Raw genomic sequence first — 21,487 nt, 5'->3', positions numbered from 1 at the left:
GTTTGAACAGTTTTCTTTGTTGAGGATAAGTTCAAAAGAAACAGCTTTGTTGAAAATAGTATACCAACAACCCTTATTTTATGGAATAAAATATAATTTTTTACGAGAAATTTGACTTAAATGAACCAATTTTAAAATTATAGATATTGTTATTTATATATAAATAATTATTTAATTACAAATTTTAGAAAAAAAACTTAATTAATCTTTCATTAATGACGCAAATAAGAGGATAATACGTTTCAATGCACTCGAACCCATAATTTCTTACATATTATTGTCAATCAAGTTAAAACTCATTCGATTTAATTTCAAAATTTTTTAATTTCCTAGAATATATCTATCTATCTTTTATATATATAATATAAAGCTAATGATTATTAGTAATTTATTAATTAAAAAAAGAACTGCAATTTCTACAACTTGACTTTTAATATATATATATATACACGTACTAAAAGATTTAATCTTTGAACACTAATAGGACTGTTTCAACAACCCAATCCCACTGAAAAGTAGGTATATATATATTCAACAATAATAAATATTATTTTATATATGTAAAATAAAAATTTGATTTGATTAACTCGATTTAAATTTTTTATTATAAAAATTAATAATATTTATTTGTACAACACAAAATAAAAAAATGATGCAAATAAATAATTAATTATATGAATCCGAGATTGTTTAACTTGAATTCTCGATCAATAATCATGGAATGACATGAAACCAAATTTTAAATTGTGTGAATATGAATGAAATCGTCGAATTAAACAATATAGAGGGAAAATAAGTATAAATTTTAAATATCTAGTTAAGTTTAATGTCACGGAAAAAGAGATATTCTAGTTCCTCTTAATTTTGATATTGAGCGAAGGGGTCATTTTAAAAAATTTAGAGTAATTTGGTATAATAATAAAATTAACTCTCAAACTTTACATATTTTATCAATTTAGTTTTGGTTTAGCAATTTAACTTGCAATATTCACACAAAATGTATAAATATTGAGGGCTAAAATTATCATTATACCAATCAAAATTATATATAATTGTCAAAAAAATATTAACGCCATGCTTAATTATCGAATAGTTGCTCACTTCCAAAAATTTTTTAAAAAAATTGCTTTAAAATTTTTTAAATAGACCAATTTACTCAATATCAAAATAAAAAAGGAGCGGAAATGGATTTTGACCTTTATAAATCACTCAACTTTATCTTATCCGAAAAAAAAATCTGTTTTTTTTTTCTCTTATCTAAAAAATTAGATATTTTATTAAAAAATATTTTATTTTTTATTTTCACTTTACATTCAGACCTTTAAAAAAATTAGTTAAAAGTCAGTACTACTAATTCCAAAAGTATTAATCCAAATATTAGCTTCTCCCAAGAAAAGTACAAAAGTCATTTTGCAGGCGGTGTTAGCTCTAACTAAACATAATCTTAGTTTATTAAATAGGGCTATTGTTTCAAGCATACCCAAACTTTCATTCAGATTTTAAATCGGTCCCTTATCTTCAAAATATTCTAATTGACTCTTCGAAATATCAATATTGTCCTCCCGTCATCCTCTTTGTCAATGTAAGCATAAAATATCAATTTGGATCTAATAACGATCATATTCAATAATTAAAACACTTACATCAAATTGTAAATACGTGTATAGTAGCAGAACCAAGGGAGGGTCGACATTGGCCTTGGCCTCACATAAAAAAGGATATAATTGCTTTAAAATCTCTTTAGAAATTTGAATTAACTTTTAACTCTAGACTAACAAATGACTTGATATTCTTATCATATTTGCTCTTTTTGATACAATGTCTACAATTATCCACATAGCCTTTCCCCAATCTTTAAATAGGAGGATAATGTACTTCAACATACTGGAACTCACATTCTCCTAAACTAGCAACAATACAGATGTCAGTTGAGTTAAGACTCAACTTGAAAAAAATACATCTTTATTTTATTATTCATATATATATATGATACTTATTTGGAATGAAATCTAACTTGAAACAAAAATCTACCTAAAAATTTCAATTTGTAGTTTGATAGTAAATTTAGTCGGCGGAATTAGTGAAGATATTTCTGGGATAAACATGGAAAAGTCATTAATGAATTTTCATATTTGGCAAAAAAATTTAAAAATATATTTTTCATTAAAAATATAAAAATAATAAAAATAATTAATGCAACGTTAACCTGCTACTCAAAAAAACATGCATGGAAACGTTTCCTCCTCAAGTCTCACCAACCACAAATCCATCGCTTTCACCCTCTTTTTTTTTTTGTTATTCATTTAATATTTATTTACGTTTTTGCAAGTATTATTTTAATTTTTGAAATTTGTTCGAGGGTAGAGTTATTCGTTTTAAATTAATAGATATTTTTGTTCAAGTTATGATTTTGATATTTAAATATTGATAATGTTAATTACATTTATGTTTATGATCGTACATTAAATCTTAAATCAGAATTAAATATCAACTAGGCTTACTAATTGGACTGGCTTGGACTAGCTATCAAGATTGGGTAAATTCGAGTTTTGAAATTTTTGAATCATTTTAAATTTGAGTCAATTTTGGTTTTATTTTTAGTCAGACTATTTCGAGTCTGGTCAATTTGGACTGAGTCCGTTTTTTAAAAGTTTCTAATCAATATCGATTTCGATTCAGTTTTAGTAAAATCATCTCAAGTCAAGTTGTTTTGGGTATGATCAATCTAGATCAAGTTAATTCAAGTTTTAAAAATTCAAGTCTTTTCAAATTTGAGTTAATTGCAATTTTGATTTGATTTTCAGTATTATTTTGGGTTTTGTCATTTGTAATCTTGTGAATCTGGATTGAGTCGACTTGAGTTTTAAAAACTTCTAATTTGACTTGGTTTCAATTTTGATTCATTTCTAGTTATACCATTTTGAATGCGGCTCATTTTGGATTCGATTCATTCGAATTCGAGGACTCGAAAAACTTTAAGTTCCATATCATTTCATGTTACTTTTTCGATAATTTCGAGCTTAATTCATTTCAAATACGAGTCATATTAAAACTTGTATCATTTGAAATTCAGATCAATTCATATTTAAGTTAAAACGAGTTTAAATTGTTAATTTTTTTCCAATAATTAAATCTAATCAAACTGAATTCAAACTCGATTAACTCGAATTAAAATAAATTTGAATTTTTAATTTAATTTAATTTGTTTTGTTTTTCCTACTCTACCATCTACATACAACGCCCTTATGCTTACCTACCAACTCCACTAGCCCCCTTTTCCCTTTATCTCTTCTCTATTTAAACCATATTTTTCTGTTCTTTTCTCTCCAAGAAGGAAACCAAAGGAAATTTTTAAAAAAAAAAATCCTTTGATTTTTCCTTCGATTTGATCTCATTTTCCTCTCTCGACATCCATAGATTCGTGAATCAAACATAAAAAAAAGCCTTTCATTTCGATCAATAATTCCTGTCATAAAATGGCGGCAATCACTCAAAACGGTTCTTTTGACAGTTTTTGCACCACCACCGCCAACGGTTCCACCGCCTTCGCAGCCGATCCATTGAACTGGGGCATTGTGGCCGAATCATTGAAAGGAAGCCATTTGGACGAAGTGAAACGGATGGTGATGGAGTATCGGAAGCCATTGGTGAAACTCGGCGGAGAGACATTAACGATCTCTCAAGTAGCGGCGATTGCAGCGCACGATTCTGGTGTCAAAGTTGAACTCTCTGACGATGCGAGGGCTGCCGTTAAAGCTAGTGCCGATTGGGTGCTTGATGGGATGAATAAAGGCACTGATAGCTATGGCGTTACTACTGGTTTTGGCGCTACTTCTCATCGGAGAACCAAACAAGGCGCTGCGCTTCAAAAAGAGCTTATTAGGTAAGTTTTAAAAGAAAAATATAAATAAATTTACGTACTTAAAAACCAGCATTGCAACTGGCTTTCGTACTGAGTTGAATCGTCCTATTTGACTCAGTTCTGAACTAGGTGGATTAGTTTTTTGTATAACTTATAATTTGGCGGTGAAGGGGTGAACAACGGTTAACACGGTCAAATTAACAACGGTTAATACGGTCAGATTAATTTTTTTAAGTGCTGAAATTGAATTATAAAATTATAAAATTTTGAGGATTGAAAAATAATTTTATCATAATTTGAATTATAAAATTATAAAATTTTGAGGATTGAAAAATAATTTTATCATAATTAATACAGTATTTTAGAAAGGACCTAACAAAAATTTTACCAAAATGCAATTTAACCTGCATAGCAATTTTTCCATTTTTGGGGCGCCAAGCCCTTAAATTTCCCTTGCTTTTATGATCTCCAGTTGATCTAACAATGTCGATTTTATTGGAACCCACCCATTGTTTGAAAAGTCAAAAAGGGTGGGCACCGAAAGTAGAAAGTAAAATTGGTTGGCAAGTTGGGTTAAAAGTTGGCATGGGATAATTGCAATTTTGGTCCCTAATTGTATAGGGACATTGCAAGTTGATCCTTGAACCTCAACTATAAATAGGCCTAACCATTTCTTACTTTCTTCATCCCACACTTGTCATTCTCTACTTAAGGCAATTGTTCTCTCTCCCTATTTGTAAACTTTCACTTGTATTTTTGGAGTGAAATATATTTGGTAGTGCCCGAGGACGTAGGCAAAATTTGCTGAACCTCGTTAAAATTCTAGTGTTCTTTATTTTTGTTCTGCATATTTTGCAAGTGTCATTGTAGTGATTTATTGTGCTATTAAATTACGATAGAGGGATATTCTGGCTAGGAAAGATCTGGTATGTAAGCGATCCTCGTGATCCACCTCTCTTTCCTGGGAATTGAACTTAGTGTGATTTTTCAGTACAATAATTTTACTCTTTCACACGCTTCCGCGCAACAATTGGTACCAGAGCCAGGTTCGTACTTGGGGAATACGACCGTTTACGGCACTATTCACGTATACGGCACTATTCACGTATACAGTACTATTCAAGTATACGGCACTATTCACGTATACAGTACTGTTCACGTATACAGTAGTTGGGATTGAGGAGAAAAATGGCAGTAGCATCGTCATCAGCAAGGACTACTGTGACAAATGCAAAATTTGAAGTAGAGAAATTTGACGGTACCAATAATTTTGGTATGTGGCAGTGTGAGATCCTGGATGTCTTATGTCAGCAAGAGCTGGATATAGCCCTTGAAGAAAAACCTGACAAGATGGATGACAAGGAGTGGGCCAAGATCAATAGACAGGCGTGTGGTACAATCCGCCTATGTTTGGCCAAAGAGCAGAAGTACTCCGTCATGAGGGAGACATCAGCGAAGAAGCTGTGGGATACATTGGAAGAAAAGTTTCTAACGAAAAGTCTTGAAAATAGGCTTTATATGAAAAAGAAACTTTTTCGGTTCACGTATGCACCCGGTATGTCGATGAATGACCATGTGAACTCATTCAATAAAATTTTAGCAGACTTGCTAAATTTGGATGAGAAATTTGAAGATGAAGACAAGGCATTATTGTTGTTGAATTCCCTTCCTGATGAATATGATCATCTTACCACCACATTGCTTCATGGGAAAGATTCAATCACATTTGATGCAGTCTGTAGTGCGTTGTATAGATCTGAGACTCGAAAGAAAGATAAAAGAGATCACAGAGATACAACTGCAGAAGTCTTAACAGTAAGAGGCCGTTCACACAGCAGCAAACCTGGTAGAAGGGGTAAGTCCAAAGGGAGACCCGCCAAAGATGAATGTGCCTTTTGTCGTGAGAAAGGGCATTGGAAAAAGAATTGTCCTAAGTTACAAAAGGGCAAGTCTATTTCTAATGCATGTGTAGCGGAGCATGATGAGGAGTCAGACTTTAGCTTGGTTGGCATGGCAATGGCATGTCAAACGGATGAGTGGATATTGGATTCGGGATGTACTTACCATATGTGTCCTAATAAGGACTGGTTTTCTAGTCTTGAAGAACTAGAAGGTGGAGTTGTTTTTATGGGCAATGATAGTGCCTGTAAGACAATGGGTGTAGGTACAATCAAATTGAAGAACCATGACGGCTCAATCCAAGTTCTGACAGATGTTCGCTATGTACCCAGTTTGAAGAAAAATCTCATCTCATTAGGGGCCCTAGAATCTAAAGGGCTCACAATCACTTTGAGAGATGGATTACTAAAGGTAGTAGCTGGGGTATTGACGGTGATGAAAGGCACTAGAAGAAATAACTTGTACTATTTAAATGGAAGTACAGTTATTGGATCAACATCAACAGCTTCTGCGAAAGATGCAGATTCAGAGGCTACCAGGTTATGGCATAGGCGATTGGGACATGCTGGTGAAAAAGCTTTGCAGACTTTGGCGAAGCAAGGCTTGTTGAAAGGTGCAAATTCTTGCAAATTGGAATTCTGTGAACATTGTGTTCTGGGCAAGCAGACGAGGGTAAAATTTGGTTCAGCAATTCACAATACGAAAGGAATTCTGGACTATGTTCACAGTGATGTGTGGGGACCTACCAAAGTGGCTTCTTTGGGAGGTATGCACTATTTTGTCATTTTTCTTGATGATTATTCAAGAAAAGTATGGGTGTATCTAATGAAAAGAAAAAATGAAGTTTTGGATGCATTTCTGAAGTGGAAGAAGATGGTGGAGACTCAGACAGGTCGAAAGGTCAAACGACTTCGATCAGATAATGGTACTGAGTACAAAAATGATCCATTTCTACAAGTATGTCAAGATGAGGGCATTGTGCGACACTTCACTGTTCGAGATACACCACAGCAGAATGGGGTGGCAGAACGCATGAATCGGACTATACTGGAGAAAGTTCGATGTATGTTGTCCAATGCTGGATTGGGCAAGGAATTTTGGGCTGAGGCAGTTACATACGCGTGCCATCTAATTAACCGATTGCCATCAGCTGCAATAAATGGAAAAACTCCTATGGAGATGTGGACTGGTAAACCTGCTACTGATTATGATTCTTTACATGTTTTTTGGTTCCACTGCATATTATCATGTAAAAGAATCTAAGTTAGACCCAAGAGCAAAGAAAGCATTATTCATGGGTATAACTGGTGGTGTAAAAGGATACCGTCTCTGGTGTCCTGATACAAGGAAGATTGTTTTCAGTAGAGATGTAACTTTTGATGAATCAACCATGATGAAGAACGAGGATTCACAAAAGGATGACAAAACCAGTAGTACTTTGCAGCAGGTGGAGTTTGAAAAGGTTAATGATGATCCAGCTAATATTGAAAGAACAAATGATGAAGAAGTTTCGACCCAAGAACTTCTACAGCAACAAGATTCAATTGCATATAGGAGGCCAAGAAGAGAGATTCGTAAGCCTGCTCGCTTTGACGATATGGTGGCCTATGCACTTCCAATTGCAGATGATGATGTTCCTTCCACTTACACAGAAGCAATAAGTAACTCTGATGGTGTAAAGTGGAAGCAAGCTATGAATGAAGAAATGCAGTCTCTTCATAAAAATAGGACTTGGGAGTTGGTGAGACTGCCCAAGGGAAAGAAGACAATTGGATGCAAATGGGTATATGCAAAGAAGGAAGGATTTCCTGGTAAAAATGAAATTCGATACAAGGCTAGATTGGTAGCAAAGGGTTACGCTCAGAAAGAAGGAATAGACTACAATGAAGTGTTTTCTCCAGTTGTGAAGCATTCGTCTATTCGGATTTTGCTAGCCTTGGTTGCGCAATATGATCTTGAACTAGTTCAGCTTGATGTGAAGACCGCGTTTTTACACGGTGATTTGGAAGAGGAAATCTATATGACTCAGCCAGATGGATTCAAGGTTGCTGGAAAAGAAAATTGGGTTTGCAAACTGACAAAGTCGCTTTATGGATTGAAGCAATCTCCGAGGCAGTGGTACAAGCGATTTGATCAGTTCATGAAAGGGCAAAGGTACACAAGAAGTAAATTTGATCATTGCGTGTATTTTCAGAAGCTACAAGAAGGAACTTTCATATACTTGCTCTTATATGTTGATGATATGCTAATAGCATCTAAGAGCAAAGTTGAGATTGAAAGATTGAAGACTCAACTCAATCTCGAGTTTGAGATGAAAGATCTAGGAGAAGCTAAAAAGATTCTCGGCATGGAAATATGTAGAGATAGAGCTCATGGCAGAGTTAGCTTGTCTCAGAAGCAGTATTTGAAGAAAGTACTACAGCAGTTTGGCATGAACGAGCAGACCAAACCTGTAAGTACCCCGTTGGCTTCTCATTTCAAGCTTTCTGCACAACTATCTCCTTCGACGAATACGGAACGAGAATACATGTTGCAAGTTCCGTATTCTAATGCAGTGGGTAGCTTGATGTATGCAATGGTGTGTACAAGACCCGACATTTCACAGGCAGTTAGTATAGTGAGCAGGTATATGCATAATCCTGGAAAAGGACATTGGCAAGCTGTGAAATGGATTCTACGGTATATTCAGAAGACCGTGGATGTTGGATTACTGTTCAAGCAGGATAATACACTTGGTAAAGGTGTTATTGGGTACGTTGATTCTGACTATGCCGGTGATTTGGACAAGCGAAGATCAACCACCGGTTATGTGTTTACACTTGCTGGAGGACCAATAAGTTGGAAGTCTACACTACAGTCTACAGTTGCATTGTCAACCACAGAAGCCGAGTACATGGCTGTAACAGAGGCTGTAAAGGAGGCTATTTGGTTACAAGGTATGGCTAAAACCTTGGGGTTGGTTCAGGAGCATATTAACGTGTATTGTGATAGTCAAAGTGCTATTCATTTAGCAAAGAATCAAGTCTATCATGCACGTACAAAACATATCGACGTACGATTCCATTTTGTGCGGGAAATTATTGAAGAGGGGAAAATTTGTCTTCAGAAGATCAAGACTGCAGATAATCCCGCAGATATGATGACCAAGGTGGTAACATCAACCAAGTTCGAACATTGTTTGAACTTGATTAATATCCTGCAAGTTTAACAGTTGAAGAAGGCACTATCAAGTATTGTTGTCAAAGGCAGAAAGAATTGTGTGAAGATAAGATTATCCTAATCAAATCTTCAAGGTGGAGATTATTGGAACCCACCCATTGTTTGAAAAGTCAAAAAGGGTGGGCACCGAAAGTAGAAAGTAAAATTGGTTGGCAAGTTGGGTTAAAAGTTGGCATGGGATAATTGCAATTTTGGTCCCTAATTGTATAGGGACATTGCAAGTTGATCCTTGAACCTCAACTATAAATAGGCCTAACCATTTCTTACTTTCTTCATCCCACACTTGTCATTCTCTACTTAAGGCAATTGTTCTCTCTCCCTATTTGTAAACTTTCACTTGTATTTTTGGAGTGAAATATATTTGGTAGTGCCCGAGGACGTAGGCAAAATTTGCTGAACCTCGTTAAAATTCTAGTGTTCTTTATTTTTGTTCTGCATATTTTGCAAGTGTCATTGTAGTGATTTATTGTGCTATTAAATTACGATAGAGGGATATTCTGGCTAGGAAAGATCTGGTATGTAAGCGATCCTCGTGATCCACCTCTCTTTCCTGGGAATTGAACTTAGTGTGATTTTTCAGTACAATAATTTTACTCTTTCACACGCTTCCGCGCAACAGATTTAACATCTCAGTTCGGTCGGTTTAACCTTTTTTTTTAAATATAATTATTTTATATTATATATTTAATATAAATATTAAAATATACATAAAATTTTGATTATATTAAATATTCTGAGTTAATCAAGTCTGTTTATTTAGTTACAGGCGTGGAAGCTTGTTGGGATCTTCGCCTCTCAAAAATTTTGAAAAATTTTCATTATATCCTTTGTAATTTTTGAAAAATTTCAATTAAGCCTCTCAAAAGTTTTAAGAATTTTAGTTGAGTCTTCAAAAGTTTCAAAATTTTGAAAAATTTTCATCATGCCTTTTAATTTTTTTAAAGTTTTAATTATGCCTCTTAAAATTTTTAAAAAATTCTAATTAAGTCTCTAAAGTTTTAAAAATTCTAATTAGATCTTTTAAGATTTTTGAAAATTCTCATTCATCCATTAACAATTTCAAAATTTTCAATTAAATCACCCCCAAAAAATTAAATTTTGAATTAGATCCGTGAAATTTTTGGAAAATTTAAATCAACCCCAAAATTTAGTAGCATGTTTCACCAATGGGTTCAATTATAAATTTTAAACAATCAATAACCGACCAACAAAAACATCTTAACTGAAACCTAAATTGAGATTTAATTGAAAAAAAAGTTAAATTAACCAAAATTGATTTGATTTTGTGTCGAATTGAGTTATAAATAATTGAACCGAATTTTACCGATTAGTATCGGCTTGGTTCGGTTCTTTTGTTTCTTAATAAATTTAATTAATTGTTAAAATATTTAATTATTTATATTCGTTATTAAGAATTTTCAGTTTTTCACTGTTTAGAAATAAAATCCTAGTTTTTATATTAATACAGAATTAAACATTAATTAGAATTTAATTTGAACAATTACGATTTTTAACTTAAAAATAACAAATTAAGTCAATGAAAAATCGAAGCAAAATATCTTAAATCTATTTGTTGTCTGCCTGTCCAGGTTCTTGAATGCTGGGATTTTTGGCAATGGAACCGAATCATGCAACACGCTTCCTCACTCAGCAACGCGGGCAGCCATGCTCGTTAGAATCAATACTCTGTTACAAGGATATTCTGGTATCCGATTTGAGATTTTAGAAGCCATTACTAAGCTTCTAAACCACAACATTACCCCATGTTTGCCCCTCCGCGGCACTATTACGGCCTCGGGTGATCTCGTTCCGCTTTCCTACATTGCTGGATTACTCACTGGCAGGCCGAATTCCAAGGCTGTTGGACCAGATGGAAAATCCCTCAATGCCGAGGAAGCCTTTCGTGTAGCTGGTATCGATTCTGGATTCTTCATGTTGCAGCCTAAAGAAGGGTTGGCTCTGGTCAATGGTACCGCGGTTGGTTCAGGTTTGGCTTCCATGGTTCTTTTTGAAGCTAATGTACTTGCTGTTTTGTCCGAGATTTTGTCTGCGGTTTTTGCTGAAGTGATGAACGGTAAACCCGAGTTTACGGATCATTTGACACATAAATTGAAGCATCATCCGGGACAAATTGAGGCCGCTGCGATAATGGAACATATACTCGAAGAGAGTTCATATGTTAAAGCAGCTAAGAAATTACATGAAATGGATCCATTGCAAAAACCAAAACAAGATCGGTACGCGTTACGGACTTCTCCACAATGGCTTGGTCCTCAGGTTGAAGTGATCCGATTTGCAACCAAATCAATTGAAAGAGAGATTAACTCTGTCAACGACAACCCTTTGATCGATGTCTCAAGAAATAAGGCCTTACATGGTGGCAATTTCCAAGGTACCCCGATCGGTGTCTCGATGGATAACGTTCGCTTGGCTATTGCTGCTATAGGGAAACTTATGTTTGCTCAATTCTCAGAACTTGTTAACGATTTCTACAACAACGGTCTCCCATCTAACCTCTCCGGTGGTCCAAACCCAAGTCTTGATTATGGTTTCAAGGGAGCCGAAATTGCAATGGCTTCCTATTGTTCTGAGCTCCAATACTTGGCTAATCCAGTCACGAACCATGTTCAAAGTGCCGAGCAGCACAACCAAGATGTCAACTCATTGGGGTTAATCTCATCTCGGAAAACCGCCGAGGCCGTCGATATCTTAAAGCTTATGTCCTCCACATACTTGGTGGCGCTTTGCCAAGCTATCGATTTAAGACATTTAGAAGAAAACTTAAAGAACACGGTAAAGAACATTGTGAGCCAAGTTGCTAAGAAGACCCTCACGACCGGTCCCAACGGCGAGCTTCACCCTTCTCGGTTCTGCGAAAAGGACTTACTCAAAGCCGTGGACCATGAATATGTTTTCTCATACATTGAAGACCCTTGCAGCGCTACGTATCCATTGATGCAAAAGCTAAGGCAAGTCCTCGTTGAGCACGCGTTGAGCAACGGCAACAACGAGAACAACGCTAGCACTTCAATCTTCCAAAAGATCGCAGCTTTCGAAGAAGAATTGAAGACCCTATTGCCGAAAGAGGTCGAGAACTCAAGGGTTTCGGTTGAGAACGGGAACGCAGCAATCCCAAACAAGATCATGGAATGCCGGTCTTACCCGTTATACAAATTCGTGAGGGAAGAGCTTGGGACTGGGTTGCTAACCGGGGAAAAAGTGAAGTCCCCTGGTGAGGAATTTGACAAGGTGTTCATTGCTATTTGCCAAGGGAAGGTAATTGATCCAATGCTTGAATGTCTTAAAGAATGGAACGGTGCCCCACTGCCAATTTGCTAGTTTTTTTCTTTTTCAATTTGGTCCTTGGAAATTTGTTTTGCAATCTGTTTCTTTGTTTGTAATTTGCTAAATAAGTTATAACTATATATATTGTGCTCAAAGTTGGGATTTAAGTATAGTAATTGTTTTTCTAATTGCTACTGCTCAAAGGCCAAATTACAGTTTTGGTGCCTATATACTATGATCAGATATGAGATTTAGTCGGCAAAATCATCTTTCCAATTGCTGCTACTAAAAAGGTCAAATTACAATTTTAGTGCCCGTGCTCTCAAATTTGAAATTTAATATCACTTCTCTCAATATAGTCAATGGCGTACCATGAACATAACGTCAATAATTTTTATTTTCACATATATATTTTTTTTTGGGTCAAGTTATTGTTTAATTTTTAATTTCTTAATAAATTATAAATTATATATTTTATACAAGTAAATATATCTCAATTACGTAAATATATTTATCCCCAAATATATCTTAAGATTAAAAAAATAAAAATTATGTTTCTAATATCAAAATTTTGTATCAATCGATATGAACCAAAACACGTCAAAATAGTTGAAACACAACAATATTTTAACCAAAACGTAATCTAAATTACTTGGTACGGATTGAGGATGGAAATGATGTGTACCATCGTCAATACAATACTGACTACTATGATCTCTTTAATTACTACCGATAAAAGATCTTTTTGGTGCCCATGCTCAAATTTGGGATCATAGTAATCGTTTTCCTAATTGCTGCCACTACAACGTCAAATTACCATTTTGATGCCTATATTTTTCTGTAATTTTTTTAAGATTTAGTCCTTGGAATCATCTCTCGAATTGTTATTGCTGAAAGGTATAATATTGGTTTCGGTCCGTATACTATACTCAAATGCAAGATTTAGTAATTATATTTTAATTTGACATGATTTTATTCATTATACTTAAATGTCTAAATAGCTAACGTTGTTAATTATTCCAAATAATTGCTAGGCAGACAAAAGAACCTCGTTAATATAATGCAAATACTTCAAACACCCAATCATAATGCTTTGAAATTTAGAGTTTAATTTTGAACGTGGATGATAATTTGAGTGTAAATAAGACACTAGTGCTCACAAGCTACTTGAGTTCAACTAAAAAAATTCAAACTCGATTTAGTAATTATCAAGCCAAGCTTGATTGATCGATCCAAATTCGAGCTTAGTAATACTTGACTCGAATGACTCACAAGCCTTATTGAGTTTTTCATATTTTTATATTATTAAATTATGTCATAACACTTAATATATATTATTAACCCTATGCTTAATTATTGAGCCGAGCTTGAGATTGAGTACTCGATTATATCTCGATTCGAGCTCAAACTTAAAAACAGATGTTCGATTGAACTCGAGCCGAGCATCAAGCTCTGAATCTCGAGCTTGGCTCGATTACACCCCTAGTGGTCAGGTTTGAGCACTAGAACTTAAGTTTGAGTTCAAGATAGGTATCAAGTCAGGAGTGACCTGTAAATTCATACAATCCCGACCCCTTGCCATCTCTAGTTAGTCAAGAATGATAGAAAACTATTATAATTGTAAACCTTGGTTTTTCACTTTTGCAGCATTTACCAGATTAATTTCCTAATGATCTAAAGAGCATTAATATGTGCAGGTCAGTGTTAAAGGGACTATTACAAGCTAAACTTGAATTAACACAAAATGCTTTCTTCAAACTACGCTTACTTCCTACGTAAGTTTCATGCACTGTAGTAAACTGGAGTACCTTTAGTTGTCGGTTGTTCGGATGAAGGAACATAATTGACAGATGAAACTTTCGGGTATGGATGAATGGCTGCCAGTTCACAGATGCGACGTACCACGGGCTTTGGTAAGGGACGTACGGCATGCTTCGGATGAGTCTCAACCTGCAATGAACATTTGGATTAAGCTGAAAAAGCAAATGAAAGTAAAAATGGAGAAAAACCCGAAAGCTAACCTCTCTACGATTGTTTTCCTGTGCAGAACTGGATCGTAGTAGATTTCGCCACTTGTCCTGTAGGAAAACATACGTATTTAAAAAAGTATTCGAGTTTTTCAAAAAACAAGAGGAAACTGTAGCAGGAGGTACCCTGAGATCAACAGGTGTCCGATAAGCGGATGATGCAAACAGAAGCTTTTTTATATCGGTCCATCTTCCGACACCGTACTTGGCAATTCCATCAACAAGCTTAATCACCTCCGCAAGGGTCCACATCTTTTGGTGCTTCCTCCGATCACAAGCCGTTTTGGATCGTTTAGTTCTCTTACGCCCATCTTCCGATTCTGATGCGGAGAGCTCATAATCCGATTCAAGCTCCTGAATGGAAAATGAGAAACATGTAGTTAAAATTTTTTAAGCTATCACACTTGTAACCAGTTAGGCAAAGGAACATCTCCTACCGATTTAAGCACAATTTTCTTCGGACGTCCTCTCCAAGGCTGGGATTCAGATGGCACTTGAGGAAACTCTTCTTGCGGTTGGATTTTATGGCTCTTACTCTCTTCCATATTGGAATTTCTAGAAAATTCCTCAATGTACCTCCGAGTCGGTTTTCGTAGTCTCTTCTGTCTGAGAAGAGTGTCACCTTTTGTTACTTTAACAGAGCTTTTTACTTTCTGATTCGACAATATAAGACTTACTAAAGGTTTTTCATCATCATCGGATTTGTCAAGATCTTGCATGTGTTCTATACTTGATCGACCGACATCCATAACGGGACCCTGACACCCGTGTTTTCTCCTAAAGTTATGATGTAAATCGCAACCAACCCTCTTCCCTAGCCCACCATTCTCGCTGTTGGATTCTCGAACAGTTGCTGTAGATGATTCTGATATGCCCCCGACACTATTACTCCTTCCACTAAATCCGGGCGAATGACTTTCCGAACTTGAGTTGCACAAAGTTGATCCTTCACGAGGACCGCAATCCAACTCGGATAACTTTTCGGGAAATTCAATATCTGTAATCCAAAGGAAAAAAAGTGAGCCTCAGGTGTTATAGCACACAACTGGTAGTAAACTACTATAATTACAGACAAGACTCACCCAAAAGAAAATCTTCACAAGCACCAGAGAGATCGTGGGCTGCATCGATATCATCCACTTCATCAACCTCATCGAGCAATCCGTCAAGAACCTACTAAAGCAGTATCATATCAGATGCAAGCATGTGGCCTAATCCAAGTACACATACTGTAAATATGATATTTAACACAAAAGTTCTAAAAATACAAATGAGCAATACATACTTCGAGCTTCAAATCATCTCCTCCTCGACCACGGATAGAATCCAGCCCACCTTATAACGAATCATAAAAAGGTATAAGCAGCATGAAAATATATATAGAGAAATTTCAAATGCAAATGTAATCGAAAGCGTTCGTGCATGTTCGATGAAAGAATCGTAAATTTTGTGGATCAGTTTCTACTATGATCATGTTGTGTAATCATTGGTGCAACAAATAAGCGTCAAATCTTTCAAGAAGGTCCCATCTCCCAGTTGGATACATAATTTTCATGTCTTAAAATGATTATGCTTCCCACATCCAAGCGTGACTCATAGTTTTAAGGACTTTCGAAAAATTACAAACTAATAGGAAAATGATTGACCATAAAGCAAGTTAGAGACTAAAAGCTAAATACTCATATATGATACTTACACCAAGAAATAGCTATGTACTTGAAGAAAGAACCTATGCGTTTGTTTTTAAAGGGATAGACCGACCCATCATTCCACAGGCCAGTATCCGTAGATTACAAGCACTTAAAAGATCACCGGCGAAATAATAAAAACAACTGTTAAAGTACTACCGGCACTGATTTTCCAGCCATAATCGAAGGCACACGAGAAGTCCTCCATTTTCAAGTGCTTCTCTATATTCTCATTCCCAAAACATAGGATTCCATCTACTGAAACATGTTCAATTTTAGGTTCTGCAAGTAAATGCTCAACCTCAGTCACTTCATCGTCCAGGCCAGGAACTACGGGTTGATCAACCTATATCCGGAAAACAAATGCAGGGGAATGAGTGTGGGGGAGCAATGTAGGATTTATAGAATTTATAAGCTTGTTTTATGTTTAAAGAGGATACCACAAGCAAAAGACTCAGAGGGGCAGCTCGAGAGTGTAAAGGTAGGTATACATCAAGGATTAAAGGCAGGTATCAATGAATATATCGATAACTAACAAGATTAAAGAAAGCTTTTCTTACCCTTTGACATTTCACGTCATCGAGCTTCTTCATCGAATGTGATTTCCGATCTGTTTCCATTTCATAACCTTAGCTTGTTCCAAACCTGCAATCATCTGTCCGAAATTTTCCCTGCAATCAAATGGAACAAAATGCATAAAAAATGATCACCTACTCGGAAAATGGCTGGCTTAATACACCCAAGGAAACAAACATCAGTACTTCCATTAACTACACTGGACAACGAATTCAAAATAAAGAAACAAACACCTTTCGGCATGACTGTAAACATAGAAAAATCGCTAAAATCGAACTTCTTTTCCTCACCGTCATCCAAATTCATAACATTTCTAGAAGGCTAACATAAAGCATCAACAAACCAACACTGCAACATAGATACTTGCCATCTTACAACTAATTAACTCAATTCAAAAATAAAAGAATCAAAAGTTGCTCTTCGTGTTCTCCATTTTACTTCACATGCAAGCTACACGACACGGCCTGTTACACTTTCATCAACTCAAGATAATAGCAATTTACAGTACTTCATGCACAATTTGAGAGGATGAAATACATAAAATATGTATAAATTAGTTAGGATTCGATATGATTATATACAGGGGCAAAGCCGGATCCCTAATATGGGAAATTGTTGCTTTAGACCTCCAATCATAAAATCTTAATATATAGTAAGATTATAGTTTGCCTCCCCCCCCCTCAAGCAATAGAATTTTAATCCAATCCTTTTCAAAACCATAAAGAAATAAGTCAATACAAGAGTGAAATTGCATTTTAGCTCTCCTAAAAAATATATAACTTAATTTTGGGCCCCCTAAAATATTTTCCAGCTCCAGCCCTAATTATATATTTAAAAAGTATAAAAACATGAAATCCAAGTTTACAAATATCTACCAGAATTTCAAATTCAGTACTAAATTAGCATCCAATAAATTGGTGGATTCAAGAAATAATCATAGACATTTATAAGTGTTTTATCACACAACTTGCACTATTTTTGAAATCCGAGTTCAAAAAAATTGTTCTTAATTTTTGAAGAGCTCACACATGCAATAATTAAAAGGTCTTTCATTTTAATGCAAAAAAAAATTGAAAAATTAAAATTAAGTCCACGAAAGTTCAACTAGGATCTAACATTAAAAGAAGAGTTACTGTTTTATTCACGTTAGAAGTAAAATTTCGTTAAAAAAAAGCATTAATTTTGCAATTTTATACCCTTTTAGAGAACAAAATAAAAATATATGTATTTTCATAAAATTTTCCTCATTTTCCTAGTTTCCTTTTTCCCAGTTATTTTCTGAGTAACCAAACAGACACTGAAAAGCACAGATCCATCAACTCATAAAAACTAAACATAAAGAAACAAACGTTACATCATTCATTCGTGAATTAAACGCTAAACAATTACCACTCTCCGATCTACTTAATTTCCAGCTCAAATTTTTTTTAAAATAAATCTAACAAAATTCATACAATCATACATATATAATCTAAATTATAAAAAAAAAGTAAGTAAATAAGGATCTTACCTTTGAGAAAGATAGTGAGAGTGTTAAGCAAAAAAAGAAAGAAAAAGGAATCGAATGTTCGAACGATAAAAGCTGAAACCGCCAAAAAGCGACACGAGATGAAGAGCAACAGAGAGAAAATGTGGAGGCTTTTATTATATATAAGACGGAATCGAAACGTATTTTATAATTACGATAAATTTTTATTTACAGAATTCCTTTTTTAAAGATTGTTTTATTTTGTTCGTTAAAAAGTGGTAATAATATATGGCTGTCATGTCCTGGCCACCATGCCTGTAACCTTAGATAAATTAAGTTTATCTTTTCCTGTGATTTAATTTTAAAAATTTTAAAATAATTATTTAATTATTTAAAAAAATTTATTTAAGTCGTTAAGCTGATAAAATCTTTTTTTTTAAGTTCGAATAATAAGCTCTAAGTAATAATTTAATTATTGATACGGTGGATTAGTATCTATCAATGAGTAGAATAATACATCTTAAATTCAAGTTAATCTGACAATCAGTGCCGGAGATTAAAAAAGAAAGCTGTTTGGATTTTTGTTTATATATTCATGATATTCAAAATTGTTTTCATGAAAAAAAACTAAACTGTAGAAGAGAAGAGAAAGGAAAGCTTTCGATTGGTGTAAGCGGTACAAACAAAAAAAGCTATGCAACAACGAAATTAACAGACCGTTGATTTACATGAAAATTCTTTGAATAGTTCATTGACTTTTTTGAAAATTTAAATTAAGTGACCAATACGTAAACTTACTAATAGTTTAGTTACATTGGATGTAATTTATCCAATAATATAAAAGCAATATTTAGTTTTTAAGATTAATAATTTTTTCACTTTGGTCCTTGAATTTTTTTCCACCTTAATCTCGAGACTTCTCATGTATTCCTTTTTGGTCTCTAAACTTAAATTCCAAAGACTAAATCTTTTTATTTGAAGAAAATACAAAATAATCTAACCATGATTCTAGTATCACTATTTTACTAAATTTGAAATTTAATCTCTTTAAGTTGGCATTATTTTACTAAATTTAAAATTTTTTAAAATTTTTGAGAGTTTAATTAAAATTTTCAAAAAAAGTTAAAAGGTATAATGACAATTCTAGAAAAATAAAAATTTCTCTAAATTTTGAGGTGCCAAAGCCCCCTGGGCCCACAATAAAAAGAGAGTTTAATTTTCATTAATTTTTTAAAATTCTTGTTAGATCCAATGTTTAAAAAAAAATCTCATTAAACTCTAAAAAGAATTTAATTTTACTAAGCCCCCACAATACTTAGTATAGGATCCGCCATTAATAGTGTTATTAATATGTATAAATTGATAATGCAGATAATTATTGTTATTAAAGTGACAGTGTATTTATTTTCTTATGTAATATCACAATTAAGATTTTATGAAATTTAGCTAATTATACTTAATCAAAAATAAATTACACTTGAATGTTAAAATTTTTAAAACCCGCAATATTATGAATTTTAAAAAATTCAAATTATGTGAAATTAAAGATGAGGATTAAATCTTTTGCTACAATTTTTTTACAGATGTTTTATTTTGTTCGTTAAAAGGTAGCAATATAACGTGGCTGTCATGTCCGGGCCAGCTTGTCTGTGACACAGGATAAATAAATAAATAAATAAAGGTTTAATTCTGATTTTAGCATCTCTTATATGCTAAAATTTATAATTTAATCCCTTTAAATTTGGCATAATTTGATCTCTTTATTTTTTTAAATGTTATTAGTATATCCAAATTAATAATATGATAGCTGCCATTGTTAAAATGATTATGTGAATTTTTTATTTAATTAAAAATTAAAATTACATGAAAATATGATTAATCATATTTAATCAAAAAATAAATTATGTGTGAACAATATGGTTAATTTTTTTTAATTATGCCATTAGTAAGTTATTCGAATTTAACTTAAAAAAATTCAAACTCAAGCTATTAATTAATCCGAATTTGAGCTCTATAATACTCAATTCAAATTATTGCGAGACTGATCTAGTTTTTTTGTTTGAATATATTTTAAAAAAAGCTCAAGTACGAAAAAATTAGAGTTTGAATATGAATGAACTTAATCGAGTTCAAATATAAAAATTAATAAATGAGCTTATTTGAGCTCGAGCTAAAGCAGCTCGATTAAGTATCAAGTCAAGTTCGAGCTTAAAAATTAATGTCTGATCAAAATCAAGTTGAGCATCAAGCCTTGAATTTTGAGTCGAGCTCAATCTTGCCATTATTTATGTTCATCTCAACTCAATCACACCCCTACTTCCACGTATCATATAAACTATATATTTTTGTTTGTAATGTATATTTGAATTTGGCATTGTTTGATCAATTATGCCACAAGTAACTGCCTGATTATTCTGTCAGTCATGTTAGTTTTTAATAGTATAAATTGATATTTTTTTAATAGAAATGACTAGTTTGCTCTTTGATCTAACGTACAATAACTAATATGCCTATTTTTTTTTATAAAAGAGGCAAAATGCAATATAACTCCTAATACAACATAGCGGTGTAATCGAGCCAAGCCAAGTCAAGTCGAACCAAACTCGAATATTGTGAAGCTCAAGCTCAAGCTTGATTGAAAATCTATTTTAAAGCTTGAGCTCGAGCTTGTTTACAAATTTTTGTACTCAAGCTCAACTCAATAATTAAGCTTACTGTTAATAATATATATTAATGGCAATAACGTAATTTAATAATATAAAAATATGAAAAACTCAATAAGGCTCATGAGCCGTTCGCATGGGTGAAACTAGGAGGGCTGGTAGGGGCCCTGGTCCCCTAAAATTGAAAATTTTCTATTTAGGCCCTTCAAAAATTTTAAATTAATAAAAATAAAATTACACTTTGGCCCCTTAAATATAAATTTTTTATTTAATCCTTTAAAAATTATAAAGATATAGGATATTAAAATAGTGAAATTGTATTTTTATCATCGTAAAAATTACCCATCCTAAACTTTTTTTTTAATTTCGCCTTTAGCCGTTCGAACCAAATATTACTAAGCTCGAATTTAGCTTGACCGATTGTTCAAACTACTTGTGCTCAAGCTCGACTCGATAATTATAAAATCAAATTCAATTTATTCTTAAATCAAACTTAAGTAGCTTGTAAACACCGATATCTCATTTATTCTCCTAAATTACAACGTACCAGCTGCTCGATGATAGTTTTGCCGGTCACCTTTTAAGTAGCTACATGATTATATTTAAATTATTATATATTTAAAAATAATATATCTAAAGTTTATATTATATAAAATTTTAATGGGATGTGACAATAACAGTTACTCATCATAATAATTGACCACCGACATTAACAATTATTAGCAAAAATATCAGTTTCATGCATTGATTTTTTTTTCTTTGAATATATATATTTCTTTAAAAATCGTAAAAGAAAATTT

At 33.5% G+C, this 21,487-nt stretch overlaps 2 protein-coding genes across 2 annotated transcripts; one reads left to right on the top strand and one right to left on the bottom strand.

Moving 5' to 3' along the window:
• Positions 1–3,307: 3,307 nt before the first annotated feature.
• On the top strand, positions 3,308–12,432 carry LOC107898808 (phenylalanine ammonia-lyase). The gene is made up of 2 exons (XM_016824354.2): positions 3,308–3,883; positions 10,570–12,432. The coding sequence occupies exons 1-2, from the start codon at positions 3,477–3,479 to the stop codon at positions 12,317–12,319; spliced, it is 2,157 nt and encodes a 718-aa protein (XP_016679843.2). The 5' UTR covers positions 3,308–3,476; the 3' UTR covers positions 12,320–12,432.
• Positions 12,433–13,880: 1,448 nt separating this feature from the next.
• Positions 13,881–18,237, bottom strand: LOC107898807 (uncharacterized). Its single transcript, XM_016824353.2, has 9 exons — positions 18,067–18,237; positions 16,541–16,651; positions 16,140–16,326; positions 15,578–15,627; positions 15,375–15,465; positions 14,730–15,289; positions 14,419–14,646; positions 14,287–14,343; positions 13,881–14,215 (listed from the first exon to the last, which is right to left on the bottom strand). Exons 2-9 carry the CDS (start codon positions 16,598–16,600, stop codon positions 14,048–14,050), a joined length of 1,401 nt encoding a protein of 466 aa, XP_016679842.2. The 5' UTR covers positions 16,601–16,651; positions 18,067–18,237; the 3' UTR covers positions 13,881–14,047.
• Positions 18,238–21,487: the final 3,250 nt, after the last annotated feature.

This window comes from Gossypium hirsutum, chromosome A11 (assembly GCF_007990345.1).
Source record: "Gossypium hirsutum isolate 1008001.06 chromosome A11, Gossypium_hirsutum_v2.1, whole genome shotgun sequence".
In the NCBI taxonomy this organism is placed as follows: Eukaryota; Viridiplantae; Streptophyta; class Magnoliopsida; order Malvales; family Malvaceae; genus Gossypium; species Gossypium hirsutum.
The sequence above is the reverse complement of the archived record's forward strand: the minus strand, read 5'-3'. Positions and strand labels throughout refer to the sequence as shown.